At 53.3% G+C, this 13,728-nt stretch overlaps 1 protein-coding gene across 3 annotated transcripts in view; it reads right to left on the reverse strand.

The window, feature by feature from the left end:
- Positions 1–13,728, reverse strand: part of NUP210 (nucleoporin 210) — a 103,844-nt gene that overhangs the window by 36,915 nt on the left and 53,201 nt on the right. For all 3 annotated transcript variants that reach the window (XR_010155497.1, XM_016940516.4, XM_003309631.7), the window contains exons 14-18: positions 12,824–12,969; positions 7,129–7,350; positions 5,082–5,255; positions 778–970; positions 417–523 (exon numbers count right to left, since the gene is read on the reverse strand). Coding sequence is in view for 2 of the 3 variants with exons in the window: in XM_016940516.4 (XP_016796005.3) it covers positions 417–523; positions 778–970; positions 5,082–5,255; positions 7,129–7,350; positions 12,824–12,969 (842 nt within the window). In the remaining variant the exon portion in view is untranslated. The remainder of the gene's footprint in view (positions 1–416; positions 524–777; positions 971–5,081; positions 5,256–7,128; positions 7,351–12,823; positions 12,970–13,728) is intronic.

Here is a 13,728-nt window from a genome sequence, read left to right on the forward strand (position 1 = left end):
CCCCCATGGGGCCCCAGCCTCTTTCAAAGTTTGCTCCCAAGAGGACAATAGAAGTGCCTCATCCTGGCATTTAGGGACCATGGGAATACAGTCCCACCTTCTCCTTCCAGCCTGTACCTGCTGCCTCCACCTTATTCAAGACCTAAGTTTCCTTGTGGCTGTACCCCCCATGAGGTGGCTGTCATCCAGAAGGGCTATTCTTGAGAAGCCCTTCCCATTCCCACCTCCAATGTACCTATTGGTCCCCTACTATTAATAGCAGTGCCTCTCCTGGGGCCTCCAAGAGGCTGGGGTGGGGGAGTGGTGGTCAAGCAGACAGTGACTCAGGACACTGTGATACCCGGTGGAATTTAAGCAGAAGTAGGAGGCTTGCCCTGCTACCCATAGCCCACCCACCACTGGGCCCTGGGAGATACCGGCTGCTTTGTTCTGGCAGAGCTGAGGTGGGACTCCTGGTAGCCAGTGGCAGTGGCAGTGATGGCTGTGGTTCCTGATGCCTCGTGAACCAAAATGGCCTGCAAACCTGAGACCAGGAAGAGGGAAGCCACCGTTGGATGTCTGCCCATCACCACCCCTGAAGCAGCCCCTCCCTCCTTCTGATTTGCAGTTTCGAATCTGAAAACAGACAACTGTGTGTGTTGAAACTATGTGGACTGTAAGAGTTAACAGGATCTAAGCACAGATAACTAAGCTCCCACAGGCACTGGCCCACCTTGGCAGGCTTCCTGTCTGGTCTCTGTTCTCCTGCCTGGGCCATCAGGCTTGTGCCCAGCTCACCGTGCAGCTTCTTTTGGCCACTCTCATCGTCCTGGGACACCAGCTGCATGGGCAGCTCAGGCTCGATGCTGGCCAACACTGGCCTGGTGGACTCCCACTGGATGCTCAGAGAGCTGAAGTTGTCGAACCGGCGGCCCTCCTGGTCGTAAGCAGCCAGGTCCAGCAGGGGGTTGCGGTGGCTGGACACTGGGACCTGCAGGGAACACAGGTCAGATGCTGTGGTCACCCCCAGGACTGGACCTGGACACTGACCACGCAGTGCACTCTGAGGCCAGCAGCTGCCCTGTGGGCTCTTGGGGGTGCTGGTGAGGGAATGGGATATGCCAGAAAGCAATCCTCACTATTGCCACCCACCAGGTCCCCCCATGGCCCTGTCCAAGCTGGCCTCTGGCTCCAGACCACAGCTCTCAGTGGAATGAGAACCACTAGGGGGCCTTCAGCAACACTGGAGGCATTTCTGGCTGTCCCTACTCATGAGTCAGGGGGTTGCCACTGGCATCTACTCGGGAGAGGTCCATGATGCTGCTAAACACCCTATGATACACAGGACAGCCCCCCACAGGAACTATCTGGTCCCAAATGTCAACAGTGCCGAAGCTGGGAACCCCCATCCTGACCTACTACTGTGGGCAGGCTGCTCTCCTTCCCCTCTGCCCTCACCTTCCCAAATGATTGCCATCCCCCACCCAGGCACATGTCAGTGCCTCTAGGATGGCCCCACTAGTGGTTTCACAGAAATGCAGATTTCAACGCCTAAGATGTCCCAGAGCCACTGGGTTTGTACAGCTCCTTTCAAAGTGGAATACTCGCCTAATCCTTAAATGTCCCAGGAAGGTGGAAGGGGTCATCCCCACGTGAAGGAAGCACAAGCCCAGTCAGGGAAAGGAGCTCATCCAAGGAGGTTCGCGATGGGAGCGCCAGGCTGCAGGTCCAAATCCTGGATTCCCACCACTCTGGCGTGATCTCTCGCTCCCTGAGCGGACTCTCCCCTTAGAAACCAGCTGAATCAAGCCTCTTTCCTGTGGGCTATCCCTCCCTTCTCTGGCCACATAGCATGGGGGCAGTGTCGGCTGGGCCATAAAGCAGAGGCCAAGTGTCTCTGACCCCACAACTTGGACTGAGCCCCAGCTCCACCTCTCAGTGCCCAGGCAAGTTATGAACTCCCTGAGCCTCAGTTTCTCCAGCTATGACACACAAAGCACAACTGAGGGATTTAAATATGGGGACTGCAAGGTCATTTTAGAGCCTTCCTACATTCGGGTAGGAAAGTGGGCAGCCATGAGCATCATTCACAAACAGGGCTAGTTTTCCATTCGGGGAGAGGGGGATCCTGCAGGAAGAACTACCCTTCTCTCATCCTCTGGTTAGAAGTGACTGAGGCACTTGTTATGGCCAGTGAAATGGGACTAGGGGGAAGCTTCACTGCCAGATCCCGACCTGCCACATTCCCTTTCTCTCCACAGTGGCACCTGCCATGATCAACATGGTGGCTGCTCCACAGCCCATGTCTTGGAATGAAGATCACAATGACACAAAGCAGGTCTCCCAGCCAACTAGAGAGGCTCATGCAGCATGGGCAAGAGGTGAGCTTGTGCCATGTGAAGCTATGGGATGTGGGCCTGTTTGCCGTGGCAGCCTGGCCAGGCCCTGCCTGCCTGACCGATACAGTCACAAAACACCCCACCTGCACCATGAGGGCTCCTCCCAACTCCTTCTAGCTCTCTTGCCCCAAGAGAACACTTGATTCAAGCAGGCTACAAATTCTTAATCCACACCCTGCTCTGAGTAGGCCAGCACCATCAGCAGGCATGCAAAGGTCTCATCATTATTCATAATATAGAAGCTGGGAGTTTGGGCAGGGGCTGTAGGGACCTATCCTAGGTGCTCCATGGCTCCCCCAGATGCAATCCTGGCTGGAAAACCAATGCTCCTCCAGGGAAGGAAATTGACACTGGCCAAGCACATGTGCAAGCTAACTGGCCCATTTGAGGCAACAACATAAGCCCCATATTACAAACAGGGAGGCTGAGGTCCAGGGACGTTAAATGTTGAATGACTTGTCCAAGGTCACACAGGTTTAGGGGTGGATCTCAGCTGGCCTGATTGTAGAGCCCAAGGACCTCCCCTGACTCAGTGTGGCCAATCTCTGGTGTCTCATCTGGGGGCAGCCCCATTCAAGCCCCTAATCAGTCCCATGCAACTGGTGCCCACCCACAGTGAGCGAGCCACATGCTAGAGGACCTGCTCGGAGGGCCAGGGTCAGGCTGAGCCTGGCTCTACCTTGTCATTCTGATCAGTCAATTCCATTCTGGTGTCTCTCCTCACCAATAATTTAATCTGCAAACACATCTTGGGTAGCCTCTGAAGTTGGAGAGTATAAGATTACCTTGATCCTGCACCCAGGCTGCATTGCAGGGATATATCTTTCTCAAAGTTCCCTAATGACTGGCCAGGCATGGTGGCTCACGCCTGTAATCCCAGTACTTCGGGAGGCCGAGGTAGGCGGATCACGAGGTCAGGAGTTTGAGACCAGCCTAACCAATATGGTGAAACCCTGTCTCTACTAAAAATACAAAAATTAGCTGGGCGTGGTGGCGCATGCCTGTAATCCCAGCTACTCAGGAGGCTGAGGCAGGAGAATCACTTGAACCTGGGAGGTGGAGGTTGCAGTGAGCCGAGATTGCGCCACTGCACTCCAGCCTGGGCAACAGAGCGAGACTCTGTCTCAAAAAAAAGAAAAACAAAAGTTCCCTAATGAGGCTGTAAATTGCCAGAGTCACGCCTGAATGGCTGGCTGGTGGCTCAGGAACCTGAGCACTGATGGATCACACAGCTACTCCGTGTTTGAGGTCCATTATTTTCTGGCGACATCTATGATGTGCAAAGCCAAATCAGAGTCAAGCCCTGCAGCCATCATATTTAAGTCCAGAGAGACAACCCTGGGCTAAAGCAGAGGTCCTGGCCAACAGACAGACCAGGACCAATCCAGCCCCAAGGTGGCCTGCTCAGCTCACAGCCAACGCTAAGGACAGGGAAGATGCACATAGGTATGATTTGTTTTTCTTTGAAAATGAGAAAGCTGGGCCAGCCTGGGGTTGAATTGACTGTCCCTGAGCTGAGCAGGCTGCCTGTCCAGAGAAGACCTGCTCTCCAGTTCAGCTACTGCCTGGCCAGTTCTCCAGCAGTGTGGCTTCTCCACCCATGAGTCTGCAAGAGTCAAGGGTGAAGACAGGAGTGGCGCATGCACAGTGCATTCGCTGGTTCACTCATCCTTCGCTCCTAGTTACCGAGCTCCTCCTATGAGCCAGGGTCTGCTCTAGGACTCGCAAAGAATCAATGGAGTGAGTTCCACAGCGTTAGATAGCGGTGAGCTCGCACATGCCCTCCTCAGAGCCCCACTCCGCTCCTCCTGAGCAGCCTCCTCCTCACTCTGCTGCGTGCCCTATTTCACTTCCCTTGCAGCGCTTGCCACCTCTGATCCATCTTATTTGTGCATCTCCTGGTCTCCCTGTCATCTCTGGGAGGCAGGTTCCTTGCCTGTCCTGATTAGTGTGCAATCCAAAACTCAGACCTGTATCTGACACAGAGGACATGCTCCATAAGTACATGCTCAAGGAATGAGGAGCCGCCCACCCCCCTCCTCTGAAAAGGGGCTGGGGGCTGGTGCTGGCCAGAGGATGTCCCATGTCCCTTACCCTGGACACACTCAGCACCTTGGGCTCTGAATGCCCTAGGGACTAAGGCATGGATGTGTCTCAAGTCCAAGGGGAGCAGACCTGTGGCTTCCCCTACCATCCCTGCTGTTAGACAGACTCCCAAGGGACTTTCTTCCTCTCCCAACACTTACTTCTGAAACACAACCCCATGTCGCCCACATCATGGGGATGCTGTAGCTGGTCACCTCTCCTCAGCAGCCCCCACGCCTACTCTGACCCTACATACTCTGTCCATAGACAGCAAGCCCCATTTTAACACCCTCAAGGCACAGAAGACAAGAAGTTGTTTTTAAACTACCAAGTGCCAAACAAAGGCAGGCAGCAAATGTGGAAGAGGACTCTATCTTCACCTGGCACTGCCACTAGTAGCTGTGACTTTGGTATGTCCCTCACCTCTCCAAGCTGTGTGTCCCCTGCATATAAAACACAAATGAAACCAGCACCCTCACAGGGCCAGTTGTTGAGACGAAGGAAGTGCAGCGTGGAGCTAGTCCGTTGCAATGCTCGGGACCATGGGCGAGGCCACCAATGTCCTCCCGCCCAAGCGGGTGGCACCCTCACCTCCTCCCGAGCATAGCCCACACTCACCACCTGCTTGTTCTGCTGCAGCAGCGGACAGGACACGTCCAGCTGGGGGCTGGTGTAGACAGGCGCGAGGGTGAGCCTGGACGGTGAGGCGCAGACGAACTTCACCACGGCAGGCTCCACCGCAGGAAAGGGGTTGGTGAGGCTGGGCTTGTTCCCCACCGACAGGGCGATGACCTGGTAGGGCACAGTGAACAGTCAGACCCCCAAGCTTGAGTTCTCACTCCTCTCTGAGCTGTGCCACACCCCACCCCAGCTCCCTCTGACTCAGTTTTCTCCTCTATAGGATGGGAGTGATGATGATACCCATGCCACAGGGTCTTAACAAAGGCCCAGTGGCACACAGGTGGGAATGCACTTTCTCAACACCTAAGAGACTCTCAGATGGGAGCCCACGTGCCCTATGGGCTGCTCCTATCCCAGGGAAGAGGTAGACCCGGTGAGGCTTCATGGTTTCCCAGGACCCTAGGAAAACCCCACGGTTGCATTAGAAAATTCACAAGTTCAAGGATGCTTCAATGAGGAGTCCATATGGAGGTGAAAACACCCATGGAACGAGGAACAGACGTGGGAAGTGCATGCTGCAGAATGATAACAGGGCAAGCGAATCAGATAGGAGCTCTGCAGGACAACGCCCAGGAGGAGCTGCAGCCTGGAGGCAGGGCCTGCCCTCCGCCTGCTCATGCTCTGCAGCTCCAGGGGCTGCTGCAGAGAGGAAAATCCATGGTGCAAGAAAAGAGGGAAACCTGTCTGCCTGGAGAGCTGGGACCTCAGAAGTCATATCTGGCCTCCTCTTTTTTGGAGCACCATGGCTCAGGGCCCATCTTGAGGTAGCACCCTCAGCCTCCTCAGATGACATGCACTTGATGGAGGACACGAGCCCCTACCCCTCCTGACCATAAGGCAGGACCAAGGGCAGTGTCCTCCATGACTCCATGCAGGCTTTCTGTCTGCACCCGGTGCCGCATGTGAGGGAGCCACAGAGCAATGGATTGGGAGGGCCCTAGAGGTAACCCCAATTGGAGGTCAAATTCTTACAGCCCTGAGAGGGGACAGGGATGGTGGGGTCATGCCAGGGATAAGAAATATATCCAACTTAATTCATGAGGAATTTTATTCTTCTTATTGTATTATTTATTATGATGCTGTTATTGTTCTTGTTGTTTTATTGTTTTTCTAAAACCACCCCACTGGTGAGTGGAACCTATCACCAGGCATCTTTTCTGGCCATACCAGGGCAGCTGTGGCATGGCTGATACCATAAGGGCACTGTGGGAGGCATGCATGTGCATTTTATTGCCAATTGACATTCTTTGCCCTGCACACATGCAGGAAATACCCTTCACTTCCCAAAGAAACGGGCTCTCTCCCATCTTCCTGATTCCCACCGAATACCCCTTTTGCTTTGGGCTTCCTGCCTTGGAAACAGAGCAGTAGATGCCCACCAGAAGCCCCACAAGCTCTCAGCTCACCCTCCCCGGGGAAGGAGTGTCAGGCCCCAAGGCGCCTGAACAGCAAGATGCCCTCCAGCCAGCACGTGGGGATTCAGGTCACACATGTGTTTTGTCTGGTCTCCTCAGCCTCCTCAGCTTTTGGTTTTCAGCATTAAAAAACTTAAGAGATTACCTATACAAAAAAAAAATTGTGATTTCCAGGTTAACCACAAGAAACAACAAGATGTGTCAAACCTGGGTCTACAGCCTCATTCATTTACGACCCTGGAGACATTGGACTTGTGACCCCCGAACTCAAAGCCTCCAGCTCTGGTTTGGTTAGTGGGGGATGCTGAAGCCCATGGAGGTGGCAAGCCACCCAACTGGCCTACTCTATGAAAGCTGGCACAGCGGGAGGTCCCTATTGCCACACCTGCCTGGCGTTCATTGAGTCACATTCCACCTCACCACGCCTCAGTTTGCCTGTCTGTAAAATGGGTACAATAGGAGTGGCTGTCTCTCAGCGTTACTCCAAGGAGTAAATAAAACAATACTGAGAGAGTCATTTTCCACCCCTGCCTTAGGGCAAGGAGGGTCTGGAGCAGCTGCCCACTCACCTGCTCACCCAAGGCCTGACAGGTCACAAGGATCCAGTGTTGCTGATAATTCCGGGAGGAATGGGGGGCAAAGAGAGCCAGGCCGATGCTGTCAGTGTCCTCAGCAGTGACGTTCTGGAAGAATTTGGACGGCTCGAGGATCCAAGGTCTGGGACCTCCTTCAAACAGCATCTCCTTTGAGGAGCCCAGGGTTACCAAGGCAACAGAGGAGGGATCCACAGCCTGGGGACAGAAGAGGCAGAAGAGTTGGCATTCTTCTAAGGCAGCACGGGCAGGAGCCGGGCATCCCGGCCCCGCATCCTCACCCCGCTTGTGGGGGCTGGTGGTCAGGCAAGCCCCATCTCCTGTTTGAAACTCATTCTCCTCATCTGCAGCACTCATGGGGATCATTGCAAAGATCCAGAGGAATGGGGTGTAGATAGAACTAAGCCCTCACTCTGACAGACTGCTGGAGGGTGTACATGGATTTGCCTCTTTTGTCAAACAATCTGGTAAAAGCCTTGAAAATACCCACAGCCCTGGAACCCAGGAATTCCCCATCTGGAACCTAACCTAACAACACAATGGAGAGAAACATGTCAATGTACAGACAGATGTTCATCACACTATTATTTCCCACAGCAAATAACCAACAATAATCTACAATCCAGCACAAGGGGCTCAGTACACATGGTGTTTCCCAGTGACGGAACCTTATGTGGGCCCCCAAAGCAGTCTTCACAAAGATCTACAAGTGCAGGATACAAATCTGATGGTGTAGTTTGATCACAATCATGTTGCTGTAAAAAGCATAAAACCATCCTAAACAGATATCCACCAGGTGACCAAAGGAGATGCAGCCTGTGGTGTCCTTGCTGGCATCATTGCCAGTGGTCCATTCCCTTCCTTCTGAGCCGCTGGGCTTCCCACACTTTGCACCACGTATGCACGAGTTTCGAGGGTGGGTCTTGTGGCACCTAGAACCATGCCTGGCACATAGCGGGTGCTCAACAATTCTTTGTTGAATGAAAGTGAGTTGGCAAGTAAAACTATGGAGTCCTTAAAGTACCCAGTAAACAAAGGAAGAATTAAAGTAGTATTTCACACAAAGCTCTCATTTCCTCCATGGCCTAGGGCAACCAATGGTGCCCAGGGCCCCATGGCCTCCTGGTGTGGGCAATGGCAGCGCTTAGATTCTATGTAACAGGGTGTCATTCCCAGCCAACCTCCAGGAAGACGTGGAGACTCCACAGGAGGACTCCTCCCTCCAGTGACACAGCAGGGGTGCGGAGAGGAGGGATTCACTCTGAGGGGTCCCGCAGTCCTGCTCCTTGACTCCCTGCCCAGCTGGGCTAACCTCCCACTGCAGAGGGTCCCACTGCAGTGACTGCCAAGTCCTCACTTGTCAGTCTGCTCCCCGCTAGACCCATCTACTCTCCCTTCAAACAGCTGCCCATGTGTCCCTCACTAAGACACAGACCTGACCCTGTCCCTTGTGCATTAAACTATTCCACAGCACCCACGGCCCTTGGAATACAGGTTCAGCTTCTGACCTGGGACTTGGGCTCTCTCAACCTGGCTCCAGTCCCAGCTTCAGACTAGTGGCATCCTTCTAGAGAACCAGGCTCAGCTGTCCCCAGGCCTTCGAAGAGGCTACCTTCCTGCCCTTGTCTCACTTAGGCGACCCCTCCTCACACTGCAGGGCTCAGCACACTGGCCTCCAGAAAGCCCTGCTTCCTCCCCCACCCAGCCCCAACCGGCGGCCCAGGCGACTCTTCTCTGGCCCCCACTTCACCTGGTGCTCCTCACCCTGAAGGAGCTTCATGGCCTGGGGGGTCTCCCTGATCATGCTATAGGCTCGTGGAGGGTACGGTGTGTCTGTTTCCTTCTGTGTCTGTGGCATGATCTTAACCACATGAGGAAGGAAAAATCTTATAAGAAAAATATTCCCTCCCCACCCACAAAAAAACCTCTTTCACCCCTGCACGCAGTGGAAGGGTCATGCTAGCTCTCTGGGTTCTTTTATAAGGGCACTAATCCCAGCCGTGAAGCTTCTGCCCTCATGATCTAATCACCCCTCAAAGGCCTCAGCTCCATTGCTGTGGGGGTCAGCATTTCAACATATGTATTTTGTGGGGACACAAACATCCAAATTATGGCTATCTATGAGGAAGGAAGCCCTCACCAGTCACCAAAATCTGCTGGTGCCTTGACCTTGGACTTCCCAGCTCCTAAACTGCAAGAAAGAAATTTCTGTTGTTTATAAGCTACCCAGTCCAAGGTGTTTCGTTAAGGCGACCTGAACAGACTATGACTTCTCAAATGAGAATTCTGTCCTTTTGACTTTGTTTTTGAATATGAACATTTTTGGGATCTGATATAGGTTATCGACTGTCTCTGGGTATCCCTCCCTGCACATGTGTGCTCACACACAAACAATTCCAAGGAGCCCGCGGTACCCCTGCTGTGACCCATCCCCGGACTCGACCTTCAACAGAGCCAGGCGTGGCCCCTGTTTCCTGCAGGAGAAGCACTAAGTATGCTCAGGGCCTTCATCTCTGCTCCTCTCAGAACTCCCCGCTGGAAAGAGCAGCACAACCCAGTTCTGCATGCCACTCAGGCCTCTGCCTGAGCGTCACCTCCTCAGGCAGGCCTCTGCTGAGCCTGTCTGAAGCAGGGTCTCCCTTCCCCTGTCACCTCCTTTCCGGCTCAACTCTTCATCTCTGCCCCTCAGACATCACTGGATATACCATCATTTGCTTCTCTGTCCCCACTGGAGTGAAGTTAGTGTGGGACCTTAAACAAGTTAATGTCTACAAGGCTGTTTCCCCATCCTGTGAAATGGGTACAATGATAATGCCTACCTCGCGGCGCTACTGTTGTGATTCAGGGGCTGGAATGAAAGACCTGAATATGTGACTGGCACACGCTCAATCAATGGCCCCTGCTGTTAGAAACTGTTCTGATTATTAACTGTCATCCCCACTTTATAGACAGCAAGGATAAATCCCAGCAGATGAAGACACTAAACCAAGCTAACCCAGCTGGTGGGCCCAGGTCTGTTCTGACTCTTGATCCCATGCTCTTACCCACATCTCATGGCCACAACCAATAAAACCCCACTATGGGCAAAGCAGGCCATTGTGTATCTTGCCAAAGACATTTTCATGACCAGCCCAAAGTGAAAGAACTGTGCGAAGGAGCTGTGTGTTCTACAATTAACAACTGGAGGATGAGGAATTATCACCTTCCTGTTTAATTCTCTCCCTTAGGCATGAAAGTATCATGGAACCCTGTGCCAAGGAGACAGGTTAACAACGCAGCTGATGAAGGATGCTCATGAATTGTGCAGGCTCCTCAGCGGATGTCAAAGCCCAAATATTCCAAATATTCCTCACGTGCAACAGAGACATCAATTCCTCTATTGGTTAAGTCCCTGTCACTTGACTTTTGTTCCTTGTAAATAAACCTGATCTTACCTGCTAACTAGGAAGGAGACAGATGAAAGGAGAAGAGATCCATATCCACTTTTCTCTATAATCTGTCCAATCAGGAAGCCACCTCCCTGAGGGACATGTCTACCTTATCTTCATTGTTACATCCCAGCTCAGGACTGTGAGCTCAGCTTCTGGCTTCTGCTGCTCCAGCCAAACACCCTGATAATCCAGAGCCAGGAGGGGCCCTGAAGAACCCTCTCCAGGTGCCTGGTGAAATGCTCTAGCTCCCAGAATGTGCGCAGGGCAACCCCAGAATGCCTGCTGTGCTCGGGGATTTCAACTCTCTCCACTCTGCTCTCTGACACTCTCACCTGCTGCAGTGCTGTGCTTGAGTTGGGATGTGGGGGCAGGTCTTGATCTCCTCATTTTAAACTTCCACCCCCATCACCCATTCATGCTCTACTTTTTTCATGGCAAGCAGAGGCAAAACACATTCTTTGCTTTGTTTATGGTCATCTCTACCTCTCTTTGCCAGAATGTCACTTCATGGGGACAAAGGTTCTGTGTTCTCTGCCCTGGTGCAACTCTAGGGCCTGCAGAAGGGATTGCACAAGTAGGTATTCATGCCTGTGTGCTGAAGGAACAAATGGGTGGAGGATAAGGAGCAGGGCTAGGCCTCTGATCACTAATGGACATCTGAGAAGTGTCTGTTATGTTTGCTCTGGAGGTCAGGAGGCCTTGGCTTCTGCCCTGGCTGGGTGACCTTGGACACATTTCCTCACACGTTCATTCTAAACAAAACCACCCTTGGTTGATGTCTGCTCTGTGCCAGGCACTGAACCCAGGGCTAGGGGTTCAGAGATAAAAGATCCTAACATTGCCAGGCACGGTGGCTCACGCCTGTAATCCCAGCACTTTGGGAGGCTGAGGTGGGAGGATCATCTGAGGTCGGGAGTTCGGGACCAGCCTCACCAACATGGAGAAACCCTGTCTCTACTAAAAATACAAAATTAGCCGGGGATGGTGGTGCATGTCTGTAATCCCAGCTACTCAGGAGGCCGAGGCAGGAGAATCGCTTAACCCCGGAAGGCAGTGGTTGCGGTGAGCAGAGATGGCGCCATTGCACTCCAGCCTGGGCAACAAGAGTGAAACTCTGTCTCAACAAAAATAAACAAATAAAAGAAAAAGAAAAAGAAATCCTAACATCACCAGGCTTGCTTCCAATGAATGCCTGAGAGGAAGAAAAAAATGGGACAAACCATGAGGACCGGAGCTGTCTTCAAGGCTGACACTGGGAGCAGAAAAATGCAAGGACTGCCTGACCAAGCCAGGGAGTCTGGGGCTCCCCTAGGACTGCTCTCCAGCCCTCCCTGGAAGGAGGAGCAGGAACTCCCCATCAACGAACCCTCTCTGCGCCTCCTGCAAGCTAGGCAGAGTTCAAAGAAAGGAATGATTACAGTCAGCAGCCTCCTGCATGGCAGCCCTCGCACGGAGCCTTCACACCCACCCCGGAGGAAGGCCCAGTTCTTTTTTATCCGTGTATAATAACTAACCCTTCCTGAGCCTGCACTACCCACTAGACTGTGTTCTGAGCTCATTCCATTTGTGAGCTCAGCAAATCCTCATCACGACCCCATGCGGCAAGAGCTGTCTCAGTCCCATTTTACAGGCAGGGAATGTAAGGCCCAAGAGTGGGTGGGGGTCAGGCTGGACTCAGCTCAGGAGGGTGGTATGGACACTGAGGCTATGTGCTCTGCTCCGCACAGGCCGTGGCCACCACTGTCCTCAGATGGGGAGCAGGATGGATGCACACTAGGCCAGGGCAGATCCTCTCTGACCCCAGTCTTGGAGGCCTCAGCATCTGCCATACCACATGGCCACTGTCCTAATTCTAGGGCTCTGTGGGGACCCTGAAGGTTAGCTCTGGAGTGGAGCGGAAACACTCCCCTGTTCTGACCCTTGCTGAACACACTTCTGAAGCCCTTGCAGCCCACACTCCTACCTTCGTTGGGAGAGGCTGGCAGGTCGGTGTCCTGCCAAGCCTGCCAAGCGCTGTCTCGTGTAACCACAGAGATGCCCACAACCACTGCCCCATCAGGGAGGCTCTGCTCCTTCCACATGGATCCTGCTTTCAGCCAGAAATCATGGGAGAGGAAGCTGTGCCAAAAGCTATTTTGAAGGAATCGGGTTTATCATGCAAATTCGTCAGAGCAAATGGGTAATTTGCATCTGGGAAGGAGTGGGCAGGGGGGTGGTAAAGGGCAGGGCCCCTGGCTCACCTTGAGGGGCAGGTAGGCAGCAATGGTGATCTTGGCACTCAGGTGGACGTGGCCGTGTCTGTAGCTCACAAGAAGCGTGGTAGAGCCCTGGGCCTCGGCCTTTACCCGGACGCCGCTGCAGTGCTCAGAGCCTGGCGGCAGCCTCCCTACAGAAAGGAGAGAACTAGATGGTCACCCTGAAATCACTTTTTTCTTTTTTTTGAGATGGAGTCTCGCTGTGTTGCCCAGGCTGGAGTACAGTGGCATGATCTTGGCTCACTGCGACCTCAGCCTCCGGGGTTCAAGTGATTCTCCTGCCTCAGCCTCCCAGGTAGCTGGGACTACAGGCATGGACCACTACACCCGGCTAATTTTTGTATTTTTTTTAATAGAGATGGGGACTCACCATGTTGGCCAGGCTGGTCTTGAACTCCTGACCTCAAGTGATCAATCTGCCTCAGCCTCCCAAAGTGCTGGGATCACAGGTGTGAGCCACTGTGCCCAGTCCTGAAATCACCTTTGGTGGGGAAGGCACAACAGGCTGGGGGCCCCCCTCTTTCATCCCAGGCTTGATCCTTGATCTGATTTCTCTTTTTTTTTGAGATGGAGTCTCACTCTGTCTCCCAGGCTGGAGTGCAGTGGCGCGATCTCAGCTCACTGCAAGCTCCACCTCCCGGGTTCAAGCGATTCTCCTGCCTCAGCCTCCCGAGTAGCTGGGATTAGAGGCATGCGCCACCACGCCCGGCTAATTCTTTGTATTTTTAGTAGAGATGGGGTTTCACCATGTTAGCCAGGATGATCTCAATCTCCTGACTTCATTATCCACCCCGCTCAGCCTCCCAAAGTGCTGGAATTACAGGCATGAGCCACCGCACCCGGCCCTGATTTTTAAAAAAATATTTAATTCAGCCGGGCGCGGTGGCTCA

Source organism: Pan troglodytes, chromosome 2, assembly GCF_028858775.2.
Source record: "Pan troglodytes isolate AG18354 chromosome 2, NHGRI_mPanTro3-v2.0_pri, whole genome shotgun sequence".
In the NCBI taxonomy this organism is placed as follows: Eukaryota; Metazoa; Chordata; class Mammalia; order Primates; family Hominidae; genus Pan; species Pan troglodytes.